Source organism: Pungitius pungitius, chromosome 1 (genome assembly GCF_949316345.1).
Source record: "Pungitius pungitius chromosome 1, fPunPun2.1, whole genome shotgun sequence".
In the NCBI taxonomy this organism is placed as follows: Eukaryota; Metazoa; Chordata; class Actinopteri; order Perciformes; family Gasterosteidae; genus Pungitius; species Pungitius pungitius.
Window position 1 is genome coordinate 2,706,568 of NC_084900.1, and position 26,509 is coordinate 2,733,076.

The window sequence follows — 26,509 nt, forward strand, 5'->3', positions numbered from 1 at the left end:
CCAACTTTAAGTCCTTTCAGTGGAGGTTCTGTGTTGCTTTTCACAGTCGTTGTGTGTCAGTCAGCGTCTTTTTTTCAGCTTTTTCCGATTGACATTTTCTCAGTGAAGGTCACACCCCCTCCGCCCCCCCCTCCTTTGACATTTCCGGGCTCTCTGGACCGGTTTAGCATTCCATCCACAACCACTCAGCTTTATAACGTAGGGGCCACGTAGATTTTTGATTCCAGGGGAGGCGCCCGTCACCGAGGACACAAGAAGCAGGTTCGACCACGGCCCCTCGCCCCGTGGTCCCTGCTCCACCCGATGGGAGGAGAGAGAGAGAGAGGACGGATCCCTCCCAGAAACCCACCGGGACCCTGCACTGTCCTGAGGGTCTCACTCAGCCCCCCAAGTGGTTTCACACTGCACGGCCGATTCTGGGTAGTTTGGGTCCGGCGTGCACCTGGTCGCTCTCTCTGGGTCACTTCGGATCGCGAGAGGCGATTTTGAATGAATGAAACATCATGAGAAGGTAACTTGTTGCAGGCCAGCTGCTCTGAAGCTGTCTGAGGACACGAGGAAGTGACCCAGAGCGGAAACCTCCGCATCGATGGGAGGACAAACTCTCCCAACCCAAGTATTTACAAAGGCCTCGAGCGGAGGGGGGGGGGGGGGGGGAGGAGGAGGAGACGACTAACTGCAAGGCGGGGCCAGGAGATTTCCCCTGTAGAGCACATTTCGACAACAAGGCAACGAAAAGTGCTTCACATGAAACATGTGATCCTGTTAGCATTTAGCATTAGCTGCACACGAGCGTTGAAATGTGAAACGTGCGTACAATGAATTTACCGTGGCAAAAAGTTTCATTCCATTCACTTCCATTCCTGCCAAAGACTTATTCTCAAGTTGTTATTGTCGGTTTTGGTTTGAAAACATCTGGATTCCAGATCGCCAGCTTCTAGTTTCCTGCGGTGAAGATGCAGGTATCAGAGGAGCTGTGATTCGTTTTAAATGTGAGTAAAAGGGCGAGTCAGCCCGGAGGATGAAACAGCAACATCTCGGAGCAAAGTCAGTTCATTATTGCTGCAGTTAGCAACCCTGTTCCACTAAAAGCGTAAATAATTTAACAGGCCAAGCTCGCTTCAAATGATTCAGCAACGTGACTTTCACATTCAGCGTGTTTTTGTACAACTCTGTGGGTCTCCCCGTGTTCTGGTTAAAGATCAACATGAGAGATGAATGAATGATTCATGATCATGATCGGACGGACGCTAACACACTGAAAAATGAACGCTACACTACTTTGTTGCTGAAGACGATTTGATCCGTGCAGGTGATTTTGACAAATCGGGCCGTCCTTTACTAAACTGTGAGCATCATTTATCTCTTCAATAATAATTATCTTTATCCGCGGTGCTGAGGTGCAGCCATGTGCACGTGTGGCATCCCGTGCTTGTAAAATTGGAAAGTTTTCCGTGCAACTTCTAATTGAATTCCATAAATCACATTTCATCTAAGACCTCTCAACGAATGTTTGCACAAAGACCTTCAGGCCTGCAATCGTTTTACAGCAGTTGACATCGTTTAAGAGAATGAACAACTGCATTAGATCACAACTGATGTTATTTCCAGACGCCTTTCAGGCTCTGCGGGACCTGGAGGACTTTGCATGTCCACAGGGCTGGATCGGTGTGTGTGATAACAAAGGGGGGGGGGAGGGGGGAGGGGGGGGCGTGTGTGAACGGCCGGGTGTGTCGCACCGAGAGTGGGAGGGCCGGGTTTCAGGAAGAGAGCAGCACCTGTCGCTTCGTGGGACATCGCAGCAAAGCGCCCCGGAGGAGGAAGGAACCTTCCGCGTCTCACGTCAGGAGCAAACATGCAGAGTGAGTGTTTCTTCTTCTTTTCCCACGTTGGTATCAGCGACTTCCTCTCCTCGTGGGACTGTGGGACGCGGCGTGTTCGGGGTGAGAGAGAGAGAGAGAGAGAGAGAGAGAGAGAGAGAGAGAACACGTGATTCCTGGTGAAGTAATGAGGAGCGTTTGGTTCGAGTTGACTTTGTGACCCGATCATCTGGAATCTTCCCTCTCTAGAAACACCTTTTCGTTTACGTATCTTCGTGTGATACACACAGCACTGAGTGTGTTAAATGAAACACAAGCTCGATCAAAGGGAACAAAATCAGTGGGTTGTTGCTCTCAGGTTCCAGTTTGTGTTGTCTTTAAGACCTGAATGTTCCTGAGTTTCTGCATTCCTCGGATAGTTTTGTCACCTACCTCACAGTGACGTCGTTGAATCCACTTCCTACTGTTCCCTGGTGCTCATTGTCCTGTGACTGTTTATCACCTGCCAGAGAGCTCGTATCTGTGTGCAGACTGACCTTTGACCCCGTAGTCAGACAGCACTTGCCCTCTCTCTCTCTCTCTCTCTCTCTCTCTCTCTCTCTTTATAAAAGTAACCAACCCTTCCGCGCAGGCACAAGCTCCCCGGGAGGCAGCGTCCTCTCCGAGGACCAGTTCACCTGCTCCATCTGCCTGGAGGTGTTCGTGGAGCCCGTCTCCACGCCCTGCGGACACAGCTTCTGCAAGGCCTGTCTGCAGGGCTACTGGAACCACAGCAAGAAGTTCCTGTGCCCCATGTGCAAGAAGAACTACCCCAAGAGGCCCGAGATGAGCGTCAACAGGGTCCTGGCCGAAATCTCCTCCCAGTTCCAGGGGCTGATGCTGTCCGGCGGAGGAGGCGGTGGCGGTGGTGGTGGTGGTGGTGGGGGGGGCGGAGGGGCCCCGCGAGGGTCCACGCTCAACCTGGCCCGCGACGCCAGCCCCGGGGGCTCCCAGGCGCCCGGCAGCGGGGACTTTGCCCGCGCCGGGGAGGTCCCCTGCGACGCCTGCATCGGGAGGAAGGTGAAGGCCCTGAAGTCGTGCGTGAACTGCCCCGGGTCCTTCTGCGAGGTCCACCTCCGGAACCACAGGAAGGTCAGCGCTGTCCTTCTCACTCGGTGTATTCTTCTATTCTAAAGCTCCTGAAAGCTCCATCAAATATCCATGAAAAGAACACATTTGTAAGAGAACGACTCTCAAAGAGGTGATATATGGTGTCATGCTAGTTTTACACATGATTCACCGTAATAGTACTATTTATAATCTAGTGAAGTCAAAAGGTCTTTGCTTGCTCGCACAATCGATGAAGGACATGAAGACTGTTCTTTGTTCACTTTATCACTCAAGTGTACATATAGAGTTAATTATTAATGTGATAATGAGCTCAATGAGTCTCATTAGGGAATAAGGTTTGCTTTTTCCCCATGCAAATGTGCATCAGCATCATCTCAGAGCTTTGGGTTTCAAATCCCTCCCAGATGTTTAACCTCATTGCCCCCCCCCCCACTCCACCAACGCCCAGGTGAAGTCCCTGGTCTCTCACCGCCTGATCGAACCCACCTTCCACCTGGAGGAGAAGATCTGCAAGAAGCACGAGCGTCTCCTGGAGGTCTACTGTCGCACGGACCACGCCGCCATCTGCGCGGCCTGCGCCGAGTCCACGCACAAGTCCCACGACGTCGTCTCCGTGGACCACGAGTGGAAGAAGAGGATGGTGAGCCCTCGTTCGCCTTCTGATGCCTACTCAGATCTACACCCTGTCCTGAGCTAACCCTGACCAAGGCCTGACCGCCGTCATGTGACCTTAAATCGACCGTTTTTCTTCTTCTTCTCGCAGAGTAATCTGGCCAGGAAGAAGTCGGAGGTGAAACATTTGATCAAGGAGAGAGCCAAGAAACTGGAGGAGATCAAACAGTCCATCAAGGTCATCAAGGTGAGTCGGCCGAAGGTCCGGAACGCAGCATGTTTCAGAGTCTTTGAAGCAGATCGAGCCCACATGAAAGTGGATGATTCAACAAAAGCTGGTTGAGCTGGAGGAATAAGCTTCTTGATAGAAATCTTTAAGTACAAAATTAAAATAAAACAGACGTGATTGTCTATTTGTTAAAACAGAAAAACATTATAAAATACCCCCAAAACTGTGAATGGAAAGGCATTTAAAGAAAGTTAACTCGAAACCTATTTATTCATTTTAAAATAAACAATTCTAAAAAAAAGGTTTTGAAGAATAAATGATGGGAGATGGTGATATGTTGATGCAACACAACGTTTAATCCCAGACCTCCCGTCAAATTCTTTGATTGCAGACACCACGCGCTCTAAGAGGACGACACTGACTCTCTCACTTCCTCCCTCGAGGACCTTTCTGACCGTGCACGTGTTGTGTTTGCCTCTCCACCTGCACGTTAAATATTTGCCCAGTCCGCTCTGGCGTAAAGCTTTGTTTGCCCTCTGATCCGGGAGAGGCCTGCAGAACATTAGCTGCCCCCCCCGCCCCCCCACCTTGGTAATTTAGATGGTCCTTTTTGCTTTTGTTGTAAAAGATGCCACAGGTTTGGTGACAGCGTGCCAGCGAGCACAGTTTGTTTGTGTGCCTCTTGTCTGCAGACTCACAACCGGGTCCAACCGGGTCTAACCGGGTCAAACCGGTACGACCAGCGGCCGCAGATACCTTCCGGCTCCCCACACCCTGTTTGTCACCAACAGCCTCGTGACCATGAAACTCCAGCGTGCAGAGGAGGACACTTCAGCCCCTGCAGAATGAACATAAAACGAAAGAAATGTCCTTGAACAGTTTTCTAAAGGAATAGTTTTCCAGCTCCAGGGCTCAATGTGTCTCATTTAAAAAGAACACAAAAGGGGATTAAGTTACCAGACGGTTGTGTATCAGGATGTTCACGCCTGTGTGTGTTTACTGCGCAAAACCCCACTGCACATGTGCATGAGAGAAATGGCAATGATGGATTCTTTCAAATATTAATCATGCAAAATAAACCTTGTATCGATGAACACCAGAGAAACAAAATCCTCTCAGTTTTCAGTTTGAGACTAAACGCTCGGTAGGCTCCCAATCACTCAGGAAAAAGGCCTAAAAAGAGCTGTGTCATTGCTGAAAGCGCCGCATTTCACGAGTTAATCTGTTGGACCGGGCTTCGATGTTCCTGCTTTAGTGCCGAACCGCGTCACAGATATGGAAAATATGCAAGCCTTATAAGGCGTGGCGAGGTCATTTGTAGCAAACCCTCAATCACAAAGAACTTCAAAGCGATCGATGTGGAATACGTAACCGATCCGTCATGTGCCCCCCCCCCCGCCCCTGCAGACCAGCTCTCAGAGGGAGCTGGAGGAGAGCTGGCAGGTGTACGCCGAGCTGCAGCGCCTGGTGGAGCAGAGCCAGGCGGAGCTGGTGGAGCTGATCGCCGCGAGGCAGCGGGAGGCCGAGCGCCACGCCCAGGAGCTCGCCCGGGGCCTGGAGAACGAGCTCAGCCAGCTGAGGAGGCGGAGCAACGAGCTGGAGGCGCACGCGCAGACGCAGGACAAGGTGGTCTTCCTGCAGGTAGGGAGGACAGCGCCGGAGCTCCCGGTCGTCACACGCAGTCCAAGCGTCTACGACATATATGAACCATCGCTTTGGAACATCGGCAAATAATGGGAGAGTTGATCCGCCCTCCTCCAATGTTCCACTTTTTTTTTCCTCTTCAGACTTTAAATGATCACCATTTGAAAAACTGGACCACGACTCAAGTGTGAAAAAAAAGAAAAAAAAGAATTATTCAGTCTTCCAGCGTGCAACCTACATACGCAGAACACTTAATATGCATTTAGGGCAGCAGGGGAGCTAATTAGCTAAAACCCAAATGCAGCTGCAGATATTGAACCCTAGCAGACTTTATGCTCTTATTAAAAATGTCAAAACCACACTGCAACAACACGTACATGTATACATTTGAAATCCTTTTTTCCTACCATTATTCATCCACATAATGTCCACGCTACCCCGCGGCCGTGTGTGGAAGCGGTTGCTAGGAGACGGGTAAACACAACATCAAACGCCTGTAGGAACACAGCCAGCTGTTATGAAGGTCCACCCCCCCCTGTGCATTTACCCCGGACTGTTGATGCAGATACAACCTCAATCTCGTTTTCTTTTTTCCTCTCATGAAAGAGGTCTTTGAAGTCTGCAGATGAGTGTGAGAGGAAGCAAAGGCATGAAGCCACACACGTTTGGCAGAGCAGTCTTGACAGTGTATGAAGACACATACGCTCACTGTTGTGGATCTGGAACCCCTCCGTTAAAAACCTCCCTCCCCACTTTGATCTGAGGAGATGAATCTGCAAACCGTCCAGATGGTTTAACACATATCAACCAAATGTAGTGTATTTTTTAATGTGAATAGACTTCATATCCATCTCAGATTCACTTGTCCTTCCTCCCCGTAGAACCTGGCAATGCTGTCGGCCTCGCCGGAGCCCACCGATTGGTCGGCGGTCAGCGTCAACACTGACCTCTACCTGGGGACCATCCGCTCCTCCGTCAGCGGCCTGGTGGATCGGCTGCAGGAAGAGCTCAAGAGACTCTACGGGAAAGGTGAGGGCAGCCATGGTTGTTAGGTGTTCCTGCTGTTACGTCCATCCTCTCTATGACACAATGTCCGCGTAGCCCAAAGCCTTTCAAAATAAGAGTCACATTCTCTGATCATCCGCTACGATCCAAACGGCCCTCTTACCCAAATGCAGGTGCACGAGCGCTTATAAATAGATGAGTGACTCATCGTTGCACCGGCTCCCCCCCTCCCCTTATCACACATTCACACATACAAGATGGTCGGACAGATGGAGATGGAGATGGTGTTGATGCCGCAGTTCACCGCCGCTTGGAATCTGTCGGAGTGACAGCAGCACATGTCTGGAGCTCTGGATCAGATCTAAATGTCCACCACCCACACGAGCCATCTGCTTTGACTTTGTCTCTTTCAAAAAATCGCATGCTGACTACGTCTCTCTCTCTCTCTCTCTCTCTCTCTCCCCCCCTCTTTCTCTCAGAGCTCCGGAAGGTCCAAAACTATTCGAGTGAGTAAGACTTATTACAATTTGACAATCAGCCACAAGCCAAATGTTCAGTTCTCCCAAGAGTCCACAAGAGGACCCCGTTCCTCCACATCATCAAAACTCCTTCAGCATGTTTAAAGCCAGTAGTGTTAACTATGACCAGCACAACATGCAGGTACCATACACCTGTACTCCAGTATCACAGATCAGACTTAAGCTTAGATCACAATCAGACGACCAATTGATGTTATAACAATGAGTTATGGGTGACGGACATTTGAATAACGGGGCGCTCGTTCTGTGCAGCCGAGGTGATTCTGGACCCCGTCACGGCCCAGAGGAACCTGGTGGTGTCCGACGACGGCTGCCAGGTGAGGTACGAAGAGCGCAAGGCCGTCCACGCCGAGGGCCCGCGGCGCTTCAGCCCCGCCCTCTTCGTCATGGCCCGAGAGGGCCTCGGCCCCGGGCGCCACTACTGGGAGGTGGACGTCGGGCGCAAGACGGCCTGGACGCTGGGCGTGGCCAGCGGCTCGGCCCGCCGCAAGGGCGAGATCAAGCTGAGCCCCGAGGGCGGGTTCTGGTGCCTGTGGCTGAAGAACGGCGAGGTGAAGGCCCTGGCCTCGCTGCGCATGCCTCTGCCGCTGCCGGCCCCGCCCAGTAAGGTGGGCGTGTTCCTGGACTACGAGGCGGGCCAGGTGTCTTTCTACGACGTGAAGGCGCGCGTGCATCTCTACACCTTCGTGGACACCTTCAGCGAGAGCCTGTACCCGATCTTCAGCCCGTGCCTCCACCAGGACGGGAAGAACTCGTCGCCTCTCCTCATATCGCCGGTCAAACACACCTGAGGGGCGGGCAGCCAAATCGGGAGGCGGGCCGCTCGGGCCAGCTCGCAAGGCGCTTCCCCTCAAACGACCGTCCAACCAATGGACTGAAAACACAGCGATTTGCCAGCAGTAAAACCCATCCTCATCGTACTTTATTGACACGTTATTGCATCCGCTCAGGTAAAACCAGGCTTATTGCGTATTACTGAGAGATATTGATCTTTTAATTACTAGGTTAATAGGTAAAGTTCACTTCGTTGTTACTTAGTGTACCTCTCCTCTCAAATTGTATCTAAAACAAGCCGATATCTTGGAGTAAAAACATGCAAAGGACTAGAGAGGATTATTCTGACCCTTTGACCTTTTAACAGCCGTGTATCAGCTGGGTGTGGTGACAGTAATGCTGTTCTAATCTTTTTTACAAGACTTGGAAAGTTTACAGAAGAAAGGAAGATAAATAGATGTAGATTTACGGTCTGAAGGCCGTCCAAGTTGACCAGATAAGAGAATTCTGTACATACTGTAGGAGGTTTTTATTTCTTATTTTATAATCCATTATGGTTTTAGGGCCGTGAAAGTACGTTCTGAATATATATATCAAATATGTTATTTTGTATCAATCAGAACTTGTTCATTAAAGAATAAATTCATTAAAGTCACTGTTTTTTTCACTTCCACTGTGGTCAGGGGGCGTGTCCTTCTGGTGACGCTGAGCCGGGGAGGAGGGGCCAACTTTGATAACCGCAAAATATTTTTTACAGCAGCTTTTCCTCAATTGATCAAAAGTTGGGTTCCACTAATCAATCCAAATATACAAACTTAATGAATTTGATTGATTTGATTTGAAATATGTAGCTGAGTAAGGAAAAACTCATTGAGTTCAACACTGAATCATCAATGAAACATAAATGAGCTTCATCACCCTGCAGCTTGTTTCAGGATCAGAGTAAAGATGAAGAGGTGCAAATAATTTAAAGTGCACTGCGGGGTGTAAGCCCGTCCTCCTGTGAGGTCCAGGGGGTATAAATCTGTATCTGGGGTAAAGGGAGGGGGAGGGAGGCGGTATATTTTGGGTCTGAGGTGTGTGTTATGGGGGGGGGGGGTGGTCCCAGGCTATATCTCATATATCAGTACGCAGCGGACCATTGCGGCAGCTGCTCTCGGGTGAGTGTCCCCGTGTCTCTGATCCTCTGTCCTGTCCTCGTCCTCTCCGGCCTTTTCTTTGTCTTTAGCGTCCCGTCTGCTTCTCTGAGCTCCAGTAGCTCCTCGCGGGGACGGTTGTTCTTTTATTATAGATAGGCTGTTTAAGAGCATGAACCAAAGTAACTTTTTTTTAAAAGGAACTTCAAATTAGTTTTCTTGGAGGCTTAAGGTGTTTGCAAATCAATTTAGATCCAGATTACAGTTTAGTGCACGCAAATCTTTGAAAGAAAAGTCGCTGACTGGACCGATATTTTTGGAAAGATGTTAATCCCGTCTTTGGATACCGAGCTGCTTGTTTCAAAAGTCCGACTCACTGACACTCCGCCTTCAAACTAATCATACAAGCAGGATATATTTAGCTCCAGTTCAAGTAAAGAGACAAAATGTCTTCTTTAAAGAGGTCTGCTTTGATCGTAACAACAAATATGAAGAGCTCCTTCCTAAAAATATATCAGCGTCATGTTTGCCAATACGGATATTTTAGCAAATCCCAAAACAAATGATTATAAATTAGGGTATGGTCAAGGTAACATTTTTAAATGACGTTAGAAACAGGCCGAACATTAATTAATAATTGAATTTGTAACAATTAATGAATCCTGTCCCGCTTTGCACCTTAAATGTGCACGAAAATGACCCCGAATGAAGTCTCGCCATCTAACCCGAGCAACCTCGTTGTCACGGCAGGTTTCGATGCCCCGTTCGGAGGCCGGTTGAGAATGACCCTTCCGCTCGGCCGCACAGGAATGGCCTCCACCGGGAACCTCTCCGAAGAGCAGGTGCACTGCTCCATCTGTCTGGACGTCTTCACCAACCCCGTCTCCATCCCATGCGGACACAACTTCTGCCAGGGCTGCATCCTGGGCTACTGGAGGACCAGCCCCTTGTACCAGTGCCCCATGTGCAAGAAGACCTTCCACAAGAGGCCCGACATCAGCATCAACACGGTGCTGAGGGAGATCGCCGAGCAGTTCAAGGAGATCAGGGTCAGGAGCGCCGAGGACCAGGAGCGCGAGCAGGCGGAGGACGAGAGGGAGAAGAAGGCAACGATGGGAAGAAGGAAGAAGGAGGACGAGGAGAGGCTTTTGGAGAAGGATCAGAAGCAGCGGCTCGTGGAGGAGCTGATGCAGAAGCAGCAGCAGGAGGAGGAGGAGAGGAGAAGCAGAGAGAAAAGGTCCCTCCTGGACACCTCTCCTCCTCCACCCGAGGCCACAGCCAAGGGTTCCCCCCCGCCGCCCCAAACATCGCCCCCATCTTCACCTCAGATCCCGGCTTCCTCGCCTCCTCAAACCTCACCCCCTCCCTGGGAGGAGGTCCTCTGCGACGTTTGCCTGGGGGAAGGCAGGCCCAAGGCGGTCAAGTCCTGCCTGGTGTGCCTCACCTCCTACTGCGAGGAGCACCTGCAGTCTCACGTGGCCAGGTTCACCATGCACAAGCTGATAGAGCCCGTGGCCAACATGGAGGACAGGATGTGTCCCAAGCACCAGCGGCTCCTGGAGCTCTTCTGCAAGAGGGACCAGACCTGCGTGTGCGTGCTCTGCACGGAGACGGACCACCGGGCGCACTACACCGTCCCCGTGGAGAGAGAGTGGACGGAGAAAAAGGTGAAAATGGGATCCAGAAATGTGGTCGTCCAATCAAGCCGTAGTAACGAGGCGTTTTTGGACGTAAATGACGAACAATTACAAAAGAAAATGCATTCCTTCATTTAGAAAAAGAGATATCAAACGTGACCCCTTTTGACTCTTAAACCAGGACGACATTGACGCCTCTGAAGGTAAAGTTCACCTCGTCTGTAATTGCAGGCACAGCTGAAGAAGACGGAAGTAGACGTCCAGCAGATGATCCGGGACAGAGTGAAAAAGGTGGAGGAGATCAAAAGCTCTTTGGAGCAAAACAAGGTGAGCGACGGGGGACACAGGGGAGAAAAAGAAAAAGTTCCAACGTCAGCGACCCTTTGACGTGGCGTTCCTTCCGTTTCTCACCTTCAGGCCAGCGCCCAGAGAGAGGTGGAGGAAAGCGCGCAGGTGGTGTCGGAGCTGGTGCGCTCCCTCCAGAAGACGCAGGCCGAGCTGGCCTCGGCCATTGAGGAGAAGCAGCGGCAGACTGAGAGCTGGGCCCAGGGCCTTGTCGCCAAGCTGGAGGCGGAGATCGGCGAGCTGAGGGGGAGGAGCGCCGACCTGGAGAGCGTTGCTCGGAGCGACCACATTCACTTCTTGAAGGCGAGCGAGCGCTTTGTTTTCCCACACGTTTTCCCAAATGCGTGTGGTTTTGATTTTCTCCTTCGCTCTCGGCGGCCCGGGGCCTAATCATGGTAAGATTACATCATCCGTCCCTCGCGCATCACGTGACCTTACCCCTGTTCTGCCCATCGGCGTTTTGTGTCTCCGTAGAGCTTCCCGGCCCTCAGCACCCTTCCTTCCGTCAAAGACTGGTCCGAGACCAGCGTCCCCACGGACGTGTGTGTGGGGATGATCAGGAGGTCCGTGGCCAGACTGGAGGACGCGCTGCACGAAGCCATCGCCAAATTGGCGGAAAGTGGTGCGGTTTTCTTAAAAAAAAACAATAAGCTGTTCACACGACGTCTTGAAGTAATGTTGTCTTTCTTTTTGTCATCCCATTGACAGAGATCAAGAAGATTCTGAAATATACAGCGGACGTCACGCTGGACGCCGACTCGGCCAACCCCTGGCTGCAGCTCTCTCAGGACAGGCGGCAGGTGAGACACCTGGGCGCCTGGCAGGACCTCCCGGACCACCCCGAGCGCTTCGACACGGTGGTCATCGTCCTGGGCCGCGAGGGCTTCTCCTCGGGGAGGCACTACTGGGAGGTCCAGGTGGGGGACAAGGACGACTGGTACATGGGCGTGGCCAGATCCTCCGTCAACAGGAAGGGCCGCATCTCCATCAGCACCACGCACGGCTACTGGGCCCTGGCCATGAAGAAGGGCCACGGGTACCGGGCGTCCACGTGTCCGCCGGAGCCCCTCCCCCTGCAGGCCAGGCCCAGGCGAGTGGGCGTGTACGTGGACTACGAGGAGGGCCAGGTGTCCTTCTACGACGTGAAGGCCCGGGCCCACATTTACACATTCAAAGACGAGTTCAGGGAGAAGATCTTGCCCTTCTTCTACCTGTACTGCTGCGACAAGGCGTCCGACACCATCGCCATTTGTCCCGTGAACGAGAAGAGCCCGATCAAGCAGAGCTAGGGACGCGTTTGACCAGAGTCACCAGAGGAAGAAAAGCTTTTATGTGTATTCATCACATGTGTAGTAATGGTGCAGTTCGTGCATTCAGATCAGCCCATGGAAGCCATGAAGGGATAGTTCAACGTTATGCTAAACATGAAGCCAGAACTAGCAGGACGTAAGCATTGATGTTGTGCTGTTATGCTCAAGGATTTTTTGTTTTTGTTGGAATGGATTAACAACAAAAAAAAGATAAAATGTGTTAATTAGACGAATTAACCACCGGCTAGCCAGTGTTATGCTAAGCTAATCATAATAATAATAATAACATCCGTGTTTTTTAGTGTGTCATAATCCATAAACTATTGTTCAAAAAGAAATGGAGCCTTCTAGATCGGTGATGTCGTGCTTCTGTCTGGACTTTTAGTCAAGTGTGATTAATGCTGCGATGGTTGAACCCTGAAGAGAAGTGTGCTCATGGTTTACAACAATAAACGCTCACTCCAAACGTACTTTTTTTCAAGCCTCATCTCAATTTTGAAAATAATTCAGTTTCATTTAAGTAAAAAGATATCACTCATCCCCTCATGCCTCTCAAGCAAGTGGAGGCATGAGGCGAAACCGGTGAGGCCTCTGGGGCAGAAAGAACTTAAAATTAGTGAAGGAGTTTCTGTTTCTTTTTAAAGAAAATACCAACCTGCATGAATATTGGGCAGGTTTAATATCTTAAAGAAAATTCAGGGCGAAAATGCTTTGTAAGCAGACATAAAATATGCTTCTTTTAGAAGACCTGGCAAGAATTCACAACCACATTTTCAAATGGTCACTTTTAAAATCACCCTTTTCGTTCTGCGCTTCCCGTGTTACTAATCCAGCGACTTTCTTGGTTCCAACCGCCGGTCTTTTAAGAATAATAAGAAAACAAAAGAGACCTCGTACTTCCCTGATTGACGGGACATCAACCCCCAAAGCCCGATCCTCCGGGGGGAGGTTTAGAAAACATACATTCAAAATGGCATCTTAGCTTTCTGTTTTCTGAAGCTCCCAGGGAGGCCTGGAATGAAGGCCAGCAGGGTTCTACGGGCCCACAGACGGGAAAGATCCGGGTTACTGTGTCTGAATCATCCCTTAGTCGGATGATGATGATGCTGATGATGTTGATGACGTCGTTTTTATTAGACTCCTTATCAGGCCAGAATCAACCACAGGTCGTTGCACAATGCTTTCAAAACAAAACAAGTGCTCTCTTTTCATTTGAATATCCCATAAACAACGGGGAGTTTACATTACCACTAAAATAAATATTTGCAGATTTTTTTGCCCTTTCTTCTTTTGGAACTGCTGATCTGTCATGAGGAAACTTCTCCTGCCGTATCGAGTGTGTGTAAGTTTACGAGCTTACAGGAAATTACAGAGTCCAAAAGGGCCGTCCTCCTTACCAGCGGCGAGAGGTGTGTCTGAACCTTTGCGCAGGTGGAACCACCTGATCGGACAACACACCTGCGTCAGAGCCCTGAGGAACACAAGCTGCCAGACGCTCAGGAGACGTGAGTCTTGTATTTCAGTTTAAACATTCCAGCATTTAGAGGTTTTTTTTGAGAGTTTTAGTCTGTGTTTGATGAATGGAGGTGATCATTAAACACCACCTCTGTGTATCAGTGGTGTAAATAATGAGGTATTCAAGTCACCTCGGAGCCAATTTGGACTGACACCTGATGCATCCACAACCACAGGTATTCTGTACTGTTTGAACCACCCTGAAGGAGACTTGTGTCTGGATTGCGATTGGTCGGTGGATTTGCGATGGTTACCTGGTGGCTGTGATGAGGTTTCCTCATCCCTCTTCGGCACACATGCCAGTCACTAACAGCTGGAAATGCTTTCATTTTCAGGTGGTATGTCTTGTGTTTGTAGAAGGAGTTTTTCCACTAACAACACTTATGTTGTTGTGTCAGGCCCAACAATCCTAAAAAAGCCAATTTAACGAAGAAGCGCTGTAATTCAGTCTTTATTCAACAGCCGATGGAAGACGACGTCCTCGCTGCATGCTGACAGCGTCCGGGAATCGTCCCGACCCGATGTCCGACCCGCCTCAGTGCTGCATCTGTCTGGAGGGGTTCACCCGCCCCGCCTCCCTGCCCTGCGGTCACTGCTTCTGCCTGAGCTGCATCGGCGAATACTGGAGGATCAACGGGGCCTGTCGGTGCCCGCTGTGCAAGGCCAGTTTCCCCACGAGGCCGCCGCTCGACGCAGCCCAGGCGCCCGGCGCCCCCACCGAGGAGGAGGAGGAGGAGGAGGAGGAAGAGGAGGAGGCGCCTCTGAAAGCCGGAGAGGTGCCCTGTGACCTCTGCCCCGCGAAGCGCAGGGCCGTCAAGTCCTGCCTGGTGTGCCTGGCCTCGTACTGCGGCGCCCATCTGGAGCCCCACTACCAGAGAGAAGACCTCGGGCGCCACCTGCTGATCAACGTGGTGAAGAACCTGGAGGAGTCCGTGTGCGGCCTGCACGGCAAGCAGCTCAACAAGTTCTGCAGGAGCGATCGGACGTGCATCTGTGCCGTGTGTGTCCAGACGGAACACAGGGGCCATCACATCGTCTCCGTCCACAGGGAGGCCACCAGGATGAAGGTACAGTAGGAGCAGTCACGTGTTGCTATTCAAATGTCATGTTTTGCCTCCCCTGTCTAGGTAGCTTTTGAGAGGAGAAATGACACTGTGTTGCTTTTACAAATAAGAAGTATGAGTGACTCACACTTACACCACATGTACTCGCAAATATGGTAAAACCCGAGAGCGATTTAAGGAATGGAGACGGCTCGTTGATCCTATGATGCTTCTCCACGTGGCTGGATTCCAAATAGCTAAACAGTAGTTGAAAAAACTTTGCTAGAGTCAAGGAAACAATTTGGTCAGGTTTAGTAAAGAATATCACAGGTTTTCCTAAAACGAAAACCAGGATTTAAACAAAACAAAAAGAGTAAAGTCAGGTTGAGGCCAAATCTGCCTCCTGCTTTTATAGTTATATATTGCGTCATATTGCGTTTGTGAAAGGAAAAAACAAAGGAATGTTAATGAAGAATTTTAGACTACATTCTATCGAGGGTATAAGTTACAAAAAGGTCTCGTCCTCCTCCTGCTCCTCATTACACAGGTGAAACTAAAATGGAGAAAGGCGAAACTTCAGCAAGCGATCCAAGAGCGACTGAGCGAAGTTGAGAAAATTGAGCTCTCCGCCGGCCTCGGGGGTCAAGACCCCAGCGCGGAACGGGCTCAGAGCAAAGAGCTCATCGGGCGGCTGGAGGAGGGAATCTCGGCGCTGCAGAGCAGAAGCGCGGAGCTGGACCAGATCTCACGCGCCGAGGACGACCTCCGCCTCCTACAGGTGGGCCCAGGGTTCGAAATGACTTAGGACTCTTGGGGGCTCCCCTAAAATGTAACTATAAAAAATACTGAAGACTACCTTGCTACACTATATACTGCAGGCAAAATTATATTGACATATTTTGAAGGTGAGATAATGGTCTTGGGATGTTTTTCATGGTTTGGGCTAGTCCCAGTATTGTAGTGGTGTCTGGAGAAGTGGATTGGCTATAATCAAACAGGTAACCCTCTAATTCTGGAGCAACAAAGTTACAGCACGTCGTATAAATCCCTGACATGACAAAGTGGATAACAGGTCATTCTTTCCTTGAGCAAGGAAGTTAACTAAGTTACCTAAATCCAGCAGGTGTCCTCATTATGGCAGCACCATGCACCTTCAAAGGGTTGGATGAAATACAAATGGCATTTCTCATCCCTTATGTTGATGGAATTTGTAAAACAACTAGCCGCTGGATTTAATAATGATGTCTATAAAGACTGTACCTACATTAGATGGTTTACTTTGTTTTAAAGTAGTCAATCTATAACCTGAACTAAAATCTTTAGGGACACGTTTAAAAAAAAAGTAAGATATTCTAACATGACCGAAAGCCATTAATATGACAATAATCCAATAGTAACCACATTATTCAAAATCAACATGTTAAGTGACCAGGCACATATTTTATTTATTTGTTAACAACTTCATCAGGTTAGTGTTAACTGGGGTTGGAGAGAAGACCTACAGGGCACCCCTGCTTCTTTTTTTTTAGTTAGTAAAAAAAAAGAAAACGATAGTGAGCTCAACATTAAATGAATTATTAATAATGTAATAACAATAACTTATAACAAAAACTTATTTCACCAGTAAATTACTGTTAAACGACAAAAACAATGGGAAAAGGGTATTTTACAACACCTTCGAATGCAGCACAAGGCTGGCGAGGCGAATTTCACGTGAACGCAACATCTGTTTGTTTTTCAGACAACGGCAGCTACAGACTGTTCAGTGAAACACAGACACACTTTACACCGTTTAGCTGTCAGTATTTTAACCGTGGTTGCTCCATTGACATATTTAAAATATGTATATACTTCAGCTGCTAGCTAACGGTAGGCTAACGTTACCTGCTGCCCAGTGTAGTGTTTACTAGCGTCCCGTGCGGCGCTGTTTCACTTCTCTAACGTCCGTTTTCGGAGCATCAGGGAGAAGCGGGAGGCATTTAAATAAGGCACCGAAATCAGAGTTACTATTCGGTCTGGTAGATAACGGCCGTTAAGACACCTGTACCGTATTAGCACCGGGTCTCGGACCCCCCCCCCCCAATAAAAAAAATTTGGGCCTCCGGGGTCAGGCGTCAGCTGACCGCAAATCGATGAAGCCACATGGCGTGTTTTAAAGAGCAGATCTGTGTGCAGTAATGTGGTCTCTCTCTCTCTCTCCTCCCTGCAGACGTTTCTACACAGCTCCTCGTGGACTGACGCCTTTGACCTGAAATAGTTGTTTTTGTGGGTCGACGGATCAGCGGCTGCAAAACAAATAGTTCAACGCTCTGGAAAATACCCTTCGAAAGTAAACAGTTTGGAAAAACAACCCCCATGAAAAATGGCCTTTTGTTTGCTTTTGGGATTTAAGGTACAAGATAAAAAGTGCAAATTAAATGACCTTTGGAAAGAGAAAGCTGTTTCCAGTGCTTCCAGTCTCAATGCTAAACTAAGCTAAGCTAACTGCTTATTATCCATTAGAGGGATATATGTGTGCATTTCCCAAAGCTAAACCTCAGACTTTTGCTGACTGATTGATATTTGAAACCTCAGGAATTACAATAATTGCCTAAATCCATTAGTTCAAAACTCAACAGCCAATAACGCGTTCCATCTCCTGATGTGTTTCCGCTTGACAGGAAGTCCACTTCCACAGTGAATACGCATTTCCGGTTATTGTGAAAAAGGTCTATTTATTGCCGGCTGGATGATGTGATTTATGTTAAAGGTCAATCTCAGTTTACACGTCTTTCTGTATGTGTTGAAAAGTATTTTAGTTGTTGTCCTATTTAAGATGTCTCATAACACTGAACATTCATGCTGAACAATAAAGGGTGGAGTTACACTGTTGCCTCAAACACAGTGAATGAATTTGATCCTTATCAATCTACCAGTTAAACGTTGAATAAAAGACAGACGCATAAAATCTCATAATGTCCCAAAAAAACCTCGTCAATATTGGACATGTAGGAACTTGCTAAACACGATTCAGTGGCTAATTTGCATGTGTACATGCCTCCCCGAGTACAGGAAGTGAGAGCCAGCTTTTTGAAAAGAAATGAAACCTAAGAGAGAACAGAGGGAGGACTGCTAGAGGGAGGACACGTACACAGAGACGAGGACCATCGCGCTAGTTGAAAGGTAGCATCACACTCCGTCAGAGCACTTTGAACCTTTAAAGGCTTTAATGTTTTTCTTCCGGGGTTCATTACGTGTTCATTTCATCTACTGCCGTATGATGCAATAGGCTTCAGTCCGTCTGCGGGTGTTTTGCCAGGTTTATTACTTCACTGGTTGGTTCATTGTGCTTTTTCTGTTTGTGTGTGTGTGTGAGATTACACAAACACACACACACACACACTGGGTGTGTCACCTGGAATATCCAAGTTCTCCATTTTGATCACAGTGTGCTTTCATTCCCTGTTGTTCAGAAATAAATATCCTTTGTCATCTTGACTTTAAAGTCTGTCCCAAAAAATGAAAACCTAAATCTATCATTTTAACTACTTAAAAGACACCTTCTACTGTGCATCCAGTCTCTGACATGGGAACTAGTCCACAGCCTCTTCCTCATCTAAATTCAAAGTGAATCACTTGAGAGGTATGATCAATAATCCTTAATGTTGCCGACCCTTCTAAACAAAATAAAACAGGAAACACAAAAACGGGTTTTTGCATTAACCTGTTCCCCGTAGTGCTCACCTGTGGCAACGACTATCCGCTCTTTGACGACCTTTCCGTATCTCTCGCAACACTCTAAGACAGGAATTGAATTCCCGAGTGAGTGACCTCGCGATGCTCTCTGCCCTCAGACATGGCCGCCGCTCAAGCGCACCCCGGCTCGCTGCAGATGCACCTCACCTGCTCCATCTGCATTGAGCCTTTTGTGGAGCCTGTCACCACAGCCTGCGGCCACTCGTTTTGCAAATCGTGCCTGGAATGTACCTTTACATACAACAACGACAACTGCCCCCTGTGCAAGGCGCATGTGAGTAGGGTCCCGACGGTCAACATCGTCCTGAGAAGCATCGTGGAGCAGATGGGCAAGGCCCTGGAGAAGCCCGCCGATCTGTGCACCGGGGTCCCCGGCGAGGTGGCCTGTGACGTTTGCACGGAGTGGAAGCTGAAGGCCAAGAAGTCCTGTCTGGTGTGCCTCGCCTCGTATTGTTCGAAGCACCTGGAGAAGCACTCCTCGACAGAGAGGCTGAAGGGGCACAGGTTGGTGGAACCTGTGGAGAACCTGGATGAGAGGGCCTGCTTGAAGCACGGGCGGCCCCTGGAGCTGTACAGCAGGAAGAGGGGGGGGTGCATTTGTGCACTTTGCATCGAGGAAGGTCAGGAGGAGATTGTGTCCACTGAAGACGAATGGGACAAGAAGAAGGTGGGTTATCTTACCCAAGGCCTTTTTGACAGTATTATGTATTTACTTGACACCCTGGTATTTCTGGCAAATGGAGGTATACATGTGCAATTTCGTTTGTTGGAGTATTGACTTACCCTTTTGCTCTTACAACAGGCCAAGCTTGAAAACACAAAGACAGAGTTAAACGCGAAAATTAAGAAGAAAAGAACATGGATCGACGAGACCGATACATCTCTGAAGAGATGCAAGGTGGGCTGGAAGTTTAGGTCATTACCGAAAAACAAAATGCATTTAAACGTCTAATTTGTATTAAAGGAAGGCCGAACATCAATGCTTGGCCTAACCCTTCAATCCTAACCCATTTTCTAGGACCAGCTGGAGAGTGAGTGGTGGGATATCGACAATGTGTTCACAGCCGTTGCTGCCATCGTGGAGGAAGCCCGGGCGGCAGCTCTCAGGCCGGTGGAGTCGAGGAGAGACGAAGTGCTGAAAGAGGCGAAAGGCATCAAAGAGAAGCTGGAGGCTGAGATCCACAGCCTCGAGACAACCATCTCTGAGCTGGACGACTTATCGGTGCTTGAAGATCACGTCCTGTTCCTTCAGGTGAGCGACTATACTCTATGGTCTGTGTGGTTGGATCTTCCTTGGTGCGGCCTTTGGGTTGATCTCCTCTTCCTCAGCGCTACCCAGCTCTCCCGAACCCGGACGACCTCGTGGACTCAAAAGCGGTGGAGCTCGACGCGTCGCTGCTTTTCGGCACCTTGAGGAAAATCACAACGACCATGTTGGAACAAATTCAACAGAAACTCGAGGAGCTGACCTCCACGGGTAGGAGTTGAACCGCGGTGGCAAATCGTTCTAATCTTCAATGTTACCACACGGTTCTCACGCCACTTCTTCCCTTCACAGAACTTCAGAGAGTTCCAAAGTTCAGAGGTACGTGATTTAGGGCTTTTCTTTTCAGAAAGTGGGACCTTTTGAGTTGAGATCTTGGGTTTATTTTAAGCTCGTACCAAACAGCGGACGTGAAGCTGGACCCGACCACCGCCCACCGCCGTCTCGTCCTCTCCGGCGACGGGAAGGAAGTGAGGGACGAGGGGGAGGACCGAGAGGTAGCAGACGGCCCGGAGAGGTTCGATCAGTTCGCCAGCGTCATGGGGCTCGACCCGTTGTCCCCCGGGAGGTCCTTCTGGGAGGTGGAGGTCGACGGAAAGACAGGGTGGGACCTGGGCGTGGCGAGGGGCGACGCCAACCGCCGGGGGAAGCTCTCGCTGAGCCCGGGCGGCGGCTACTGGGTGATCGTGCGCTACGACCAGGAGAAGTACGCCGCGATGACTGCGCCGCCCATCAGCCTCTCCCTGGCGGGGCACCCCCGGAAGGTGGGCGTTCTAGTGGACGCAGAGGAAGGCCTCGTGTCCTTCTACGACACGGCGGCCGGGTCCCACGTCTACTCGTTCACCGGGTGCTCCTTCGGGGACGGCGTCCTCCTCCCGTATTTCAGCCCGCACGCCAAACAGGAGGAGAAGAACGAAGAGCCCCTCATCATTTCTGTTTCAAAACACACGACTTGTGAGAATGTGAAAGAGGGGGTGTAGGGTGTGGGTGGTTCTGGCTCCGGACAAAGTACCGCGACCACAGGGTGAATAGTTTTGACAATTCATTTTTATTTCTTGTAACTCGCGCCGGCGTTCCTCTCGCTCCTCGCACTCCCCCTCGCTCGCTCGCCTCACTATTTAAATAGGGATGGGAGCACACACACACACACGTCAATTTCTATCAGCTGATTGCAAGGTGTTCTCACCTGGCACTGTTCCCTGAGCCACTCCCCCTCTCTCACCCCTGCAGCCGAGCTGAAACCGCGTCCGCTGCCACAGGGGGTTTCTGGGTAATCCTGCGGTTTGAAGATTTGTGGAAGATACATTTGGGGCACTTCAGGTTAAAGTGTTGACCAGAGCTAATAAAATTCCTAAAATGGAGGTAAAAAAGGTATATTTTCTCATCAGCAGCCCCTTATTCCCTATCCCTTATTTTTATCCAACCCTCCAAGGGCTTATAAATAGAAGACTTATTTGAATTTGTAAAATCAAGAGACATACAACTGGTTAAGGTTGTGATGGGGGACACTAGGAGACGCTGGGTGTTAATACAATGTATGTGTTATTGTGCTGTCATCTACCTGTTTTAATAAAATATATAAAATATGAGTGATCAAATTGAATCCCTTCTTTTATGTTATTTCGGGGATTTATTCATTCCAACATCACAGTGGCGTATTATTGGGAAACAAGCTGTTGGGACATGTCTGAGCGCAGTGAAAGGAGTGGACATATTTTTGTAATTCCTTTTTTTAGAGTAAACAAAACTGAAAGCAAAGGAAAATTGCCTTTGTTTCAGAGAGGAAAAATAAACCAGGGGTCTTTTCAACATTTTCTTCGGCCAAGGACCCCGAAACTTATGAGTACAGTCTTTCATAAATCAACATTTACATTTGTTTCATGTAAATATATGCATGATTATCATGCAATGGGCAGACAACATTGATATTGGCATTGGTATCAGTTGACAAAGTATAGGATGTAGATGGCAGTGGCACCGAAAATAAAAAAATAAACAATATTTTTATTTTCCAGGGCCCCCGGGAATGGAAATTCAAAATAAATTAACAAAGTAACACATATTTATTTTTTTTGTGATGCCATACATTTGTTAAATAAAAATTAAAAAAAGAAAGGTAAACAAACATCTGACATGACGAAACAGGATGCGATGAAAGGAAACATTCGACTAGATTCGACTGAAACGAAACCAAAAGAGTGTTGGACGATCGGGGAGGAGAGACGCGCCGCTCGGAGTCAGAAGAGCCAGCAAAGTCGCAGAGAGGAAGGTAAGCTGCGGCACATCCAACTTTATTACCCCAAATATGACGCAATAGCTCCTGTTTGACAGATGTGCGTGAGATGAAATCGGGAAATGTTGCTAAAAACCTTAAAGGAGAGGAATACTTTGCAATGAGGATTTGTTAATATGTGTCTATTATAAACATAGAAATGTTTTGTTTTGATTCCGGGTCCATGAAAAAGCATTAAAAGGGTTCGGGGTTTAGTGAACAAACAGACCGGTGTACCGAGGGTTGCCACCTTTTGTACAGAAGGTGGGGGATGCGACTCTGCGGTCCCCCGGTGATTCGGTCGGTACCTTTGCATACTTCAGACGGACATGTGGGGGTGGGGGGGGGGGGTATCGGGAGCCGCCTCTGCTAATCGACGCTCCGCCGAGAGACCCGCCCTCCTCTGACTCCGTTTGGTTGGTTTCAGGTTCACAGGCCAATCAGGGGCAGAGTAGGACGAGTCTTCACAGAACTCGGGTGGGATTATTTGCATGATGCTGCATTGAAGACAACTGGGAAAATACGTGTTATTTCATGCTCAAAATACGGGACGATTCCGTATTTTAAGGGACGGGTGGCCGGAGCTTTCAGGTCGTGTACAAAACACACTGAACATTGTTGTTTTAAAGAGTTCTTCTTAAGCTGCTAGAAGGAAACGTTGACTGGTTTTGCATTCAAACCTTGTTGTACCGCCACAGTAAATAAATCAACTAACTCAGTATAGTGTTTATAGTGTGTTTATAATCAGGGGGTTTTATGAATTAATGACACGCACGCAAACACATCTATTTAACAATTAGAATAGTTTTGGAGATGGAATTTTCATTCTCCATCTAACTTTCTGCATACGAAATGACTTTCTGGCTCTGCGTGCAGCAGGAAGTGAGTCGTACTGCTTAATTCCTACTAGAGGGCGACTAACCACTGTCTTACACGCATTCCTCAGCACGGTCCGTCTTCAAAGAGGCGATTCAAAGACATGAGCCACCAGGTGTGCCACTGCGGGTGGTCCAAAGTGACCACCTACCACGGCCTGAGGACCCACCAGGGGAAAATGGGATGCACGCCGAGGGGAATGGGGATCCCCGAGAGCCAACAGTTCAGATTCAACGATTACCTTCCTAGACTCACCTACCCGGGGCCCCTCATGAAGGTCGAAGAGCCCCTGATGAATATCTTCACCCCGGCCTTCAAGTCCGATGAGAGGTTACACATCCCAGGTCTTTATGTTCATCTGATGTTTCCATTCCACTTGTTGCAAGTTAAGGGAATAAAACAGTGGTAGTTGAAGGTTATCTCCAAAACAACTGGATGGTTTACTTATTATTATTTACAGAAAGTCAACCGAACATCTTTGGGAGTCTTAGGAACGGAGGATCTTCAAACGGGACCTCTCCGGTCAAGACCGAGGTACATTCAGTCAAACAGGCCAAACAAACAATTCTGGGCAAATCGCTTGATGAAGTTTCTTCTTTCTTTCCTGTGTCACAGATGGGCGCCTGGCTCGGAGCGGCGGCCCTGGACGTCCCGGTGAGGGAAACAAAAAAATGGGGTGAGGACTATTTGTGTAATTCGTTCAGAACCGGAAAAACAGGGGAGGATTCAAAGCAGCTGTGACCGACGGTGACGAACTCGTCTCTCTGCAGAGTTTCAGACTCCCCCGCCCTCCGCCACGACGCAACAAGCACCCGCCCGTCCAGCCCCCGCCAGCGTCTGCAGAGCGCTTGATTTCGCCACCGGCGCGCAGCAGGTACGGCAGATTCTCAACTTGTTCGAAAAGGGCACATCTGGATCCCGCCTGTGAAGGTGTTCTTTAAAACTCATATCATCACCTGTGCTTTCATCCTTTGGGCGGGGCAACTGTTCCTGGGGCAACTGTTCCCGGGCCCCCCAACGACCACGCCTCAGGAAACATTTGAACCAAATGAGAGACAGAAAGAGAAGGAGAGAGAGACTCAACAACTACAAAAGGTACTGAGCCTCATTTCCAATCCTACCACCTGAACGTGGCCCCACTTTAAATTGTGCCGGTTTTCACTCAAAAGAGGGGTAGAAGCGCAGCCATGGTGCCACTGTGCTTGTGTTTGTGCGAGCGTGGTCTAACACGCGTTTGTCTCCAGGCGAGGCAGGACAGGACGAGGGCTGCGTTACAGCACGACATTCAGGCGACGGAACGGAAGATGGCGGAAGTCAGATCCTCGGTGAAGGCCTGCAAGGTGAGCCGCGGCGGACCTTTTTCGCTTTAGCGTTTTGTGTCCCTTTGTGACCTTTTTTGGCATCCTCACTTGTATGCGTTTCGCCCCCGTTTCAAGGGCGGCCTGGACGCCGAGTGGCTGGAGATCAACGACGTGTTCTCAGGCGTGATGAGAGCCGTCGAGGGCGCCCGGCGAAAAGCCCTCGGACCGCTGGAGGAGAGGTCGGTCTGGAGATACGCGAAATGCACGAAACGCACGCCACAGTTTAAGGTGATTCATGGCGAATGCTTCACGACGCCGTATTTTACTTTTAGGAGGAAGAAAGTGAAGAAGGAAGCCGAACTTCTGTTCCAGAGGCTGCAAAAGGAAATTGACAAACTCGTAATGACCCTTGACGAGCTGGAGAGGGATCCTGATCTGAAGGTGAACATCCGAGTCGGTCATCATGCTTGTTCTCCACTAGATGTCAGCATCTGGCATCTTCCATATCGAAGAGAACGCAAATATTTAAGCTGCTGTGCTGGTGTATTTTCCCCCTTTGTGAAAATGATACCCTTGTGTTTTCTTAAACAGGTTTCCTCTCAAACAGGTGACCTGAATTCTGTCGCCGTTAACACCTCGTTCTCTTTCGGTTCACTGAGGACCACAACGTCCAACATGATGAAAGAAATTCAGCAGGAACTGGAGAAACTCTCCTCCGTCGGTGAGTGCTGCTCAAAGTCACGCGTTTGCCTGTGAGTCGCTTTGCTTTTGACATCATTGGTCTCTTTCCACAGAACTCAAGAGGATTCCCACATTTGCAGGTGAGTGACTCAGAAGGCGTAACGACCATCTGACTATCCCATCTGAAACCCCTATGGTCACATGCACGTTACAAATGTCCCTCTGCTCCGCCACAGTGGACGTGAAGCTGGATCCCACCACCGCCCACCGCTGTCTGCTCCTGTCCCCCGACGGGAAGACGGTGCGAGACGCAGGGGACGACCGCCAGACGGTCCCCGACCACCAGGCGGTCCCCGACGGCCCCCGGAGGTTCGACGTGTTCGGCAGCGTGGTAGGGCTCGCCGCGCTGCCCCCCGGGAGGTCCTACTGGGAGGTGGATGTCGGCGACAAGACCGGCTGGGACCTGGGCGTGGCGAGGGCCGACGCCAGGCGCAAGGGGAAGCTCTCGCTGGACCCGGGGAGCGGCTACTGGGTCGCCGTGCACTTCGAGGGGGAGAAGTACGCGGCCATGACGGCGCCACCCGTCAGGCTCCCCGTGGCGCAGAGGCCCCGCAGGGTGGGGGTGTTCGTGGACCGCGCCGAGGGCCTCGTGTCCTTCTACGACGCGGCGGCCAAGTCTCACATCTACTCATTTGTGGGGTGTGCGTTCGGCGGTGAGGTTTTGCCGTATTTCAGTCCGCACCTCAGACAGAACGGGAAGAACTCTCGGCCGCTGAGCCTCTCGGCCGTGGTGGCGGATGCGTGAAGCGCACGTGCCGGGCGCCGCTGGTTGTGAAGCACCTGGGACTCTGATTGGTGCTCGGGGTCCAAATGTTATCTTCTTCTTAAATGGGACATTTTTTACTCATACATTAATGGAGACTTGATTGGTCTTTGTTTTTTAAATCATTGAAAATGTTACAACAGCAGCACTGAAAACATAATCTTATTTGTTTATCATTATTATAATGTATTAAAGTAAAAGCATGATTTTACTGCTGAGGTTGGTTGAGGTTGAGATCATTTTTTTATTATTTACCATCAAATTGCAGCTGATGATTATCCATTACTTTTTAATTTTCTCATTATTCTCTTGTGCTTCCTGATATTTCTCTGTTAAGTTCATCTCTTAAACCATTTGTCTCATCATGTTTCTGTTATTAATATTACATTCTTCTCCTTTGGTCTTTAAATAAATACGTCACTTTGTTGGGAAAATGTTGAAGCTCCCTTTATGTGTTAAAACAACAAGTTAAGATTTAGTCCAAATGAATTTCACCCAATTGTTATTATTAATTAAATACACAAAACTGTAAGACCATTAGTTCAGGGTCTAAGTTACAACTTTCTGGACTTCTTCAGTGCAGCATGATGTCCTTTTATTAACGATGGCCCCGTTTACACTAAAAAAGACATTTGTGCAGTGTATTTAAGGCGGGATGATGAACTTTAGCCTCTATGCAGCTAAACACAACCTCATCAACATGTTATGGCACCAATAGCTTTCCTTTCCCATTCGATCATTATTGTATTAGTGCATGAACTTACAAGGAGCACTGGAAGGTTCCACCTGACACGTTCATGGCCGCGTTTGCAAACTCGTGGTGATTATCACAGATAAA

General features: G+C 49.3%; 5 protein-coding genes across 7 annotated transcripts; all 5 read left to right on the forward strand.

Moving 5' to 3' along the window:
* Positions 1–1,758: 1,758 nt before the first annotated feature.
* On the forward strand, positions 1,759–8,379 carry btr12 (bloodthirsty-related gene family, member 12). The gene is made up of 8 exons (XM_037479944.2): positions 1,759–1,862; positions 2,452–2,951; positions 3,379–3,570; positions 3,694–3,789; positions 5,179–5,412; positions 6,297–6,444; positions 6,900–6,926; positions 7,212–8,379. Exons 1-8 carry the CDS (start codon positions 1,856–1,858, stop codon positions 7,748–7,750), a joined length of 1,743 nt encoding a protein of 580 aa, XP_037335841.1. The 5' UTR covers positions 1,759–1,855; the 3' UTR covers positions 7,751–8,379.
* A 470-nt stretch (positions 8,380–8,849) lies between these two features.
* Positions 8,850–12,625, forward strand: si:dkey-46i9.6 (E3 ubiquitin-protein ligase TRIM39). Of its 2 annotated transcripts, XM_037479892.2 has the most exons (6): positions 8,850–8,893; positions 9,620–10,536; positions 10,738–10,833; positions 10,924–11,154; positions 11,326–11,473; positions 11,560–12,625. In XM_037479892.2, exons 2-6 carry the CDS (start codon positions 9,652–9,654, stop codon positions 12,138–12,140), a joined length of 1,941 nt encoding a protein of 646 aa, XP_037335789.2. In that variant the 5' UTR covers positions 8,850–8,893; positions 9,620–9,651; the 3' UTR covers positions 12,141–12,625. The 2 variants fall into 2 exon arrangements, with proteins under 2 accessions (XP_037335789.2, XP_037335786.2); XM_037479889.2 differs by lacking the exon at positions 8,850–8,893 and having other exon boundaries at positions 9,542–10,536.
* Positions 12,626–13,605: 980 nt separating this feature from the next.
* On the forward strand, positions 13,606–17,067 carry LOC119222989 (E3 ubiquitin-protein ligase TRIM47-like). Of its 2 annotated transcripts, none has more exons than XM_037480035.2 (4): positions 13,606–13,666; positions 14,139–14,743; positions 15,267–15,497; positions 16,929–17,067. In XM_037480035.2, the coding sequence occupies exons 2-4, from the start codon at positions 14,165–14,167 to the stop codon at positions 16,974–16,976; spliced, it is 858 nt and encodes a 285-aa protein (XP_037335932.2). In that variant the 5' UTR covers positions 13,606–13,666; positions 14,139–14,164; the 3' UTR covers positions 16,977–17,067. The 2 variants fall into 2 exon arrangements, with proteins under 2 accessions (XP_037335932.2, XP_037335933.2); XM_037480036.2 differs by lacking the exon at positions 13,606–13,666 and adding an exon at positions 13,674–13,852.
* Positions 17,068–17,764: 697 nt separating this feature from the next.
* On the forward strand, positions 17,765–21,302 carry LOC119222940 (E3 ubiquitin-protein ligase TRIM21-like). The gene is made up of 7 exons (XM_037479962.2): positions 17,765–17,881; positions 18,553–19,121; positions 19,257–19,352; positions 19,473–19,706; positions 19,784–19,931; positions 20,013–20,039; positions 20,124–21,302. The coding sequence occupies exons 2-7, from the start codon at positions 18,555–18,557 to the stop codon at positions 20,696–20,698; spliced, it is 1,647 nt and encodes a 548-aa protein (XP_037335859.2). The 5' UTR covers positions 17,765–17,881; positions 18,553–18,554; the 3' UTR covers positions 20,699–21,302.
* A 607-nt stretch (positions 21,303–21,909) lies between these two features.
* On the forward strand, positions 21,910–26,233 carry LOC119222945 (E3 ubiquitin-protein ligase TRIM39-like). Its single transcript, XM_062560540.1, has 12 exons — positions 21,910–21,987; positions 22,937–23,210; positions 23,327–23,400; positions 23,482–23,542; positions 23,637–23,739; positions 23,841–23,961; positions 24,111–24,206; positions 24,303–24,406; positions 24,500–24,608; positions 24,759–24,888; positions 24,962–24,988; positions 25,085–26,233. The coding sequence occupies exons 2-12, from the start codon at positions 22,970–22,972 to the stop codon at positions 25,651–25,653; spliced, it is 1,635 nt and encodes a 544-aa protein (XP_062416524.1). The 5' UTR covers positions 21,910–21,987; positions 22,937–22,969; the 3' UTR covers positions 25,654–26,233.
* Positions 26,234–26,509: the final 276 nt, after the last annotated feature.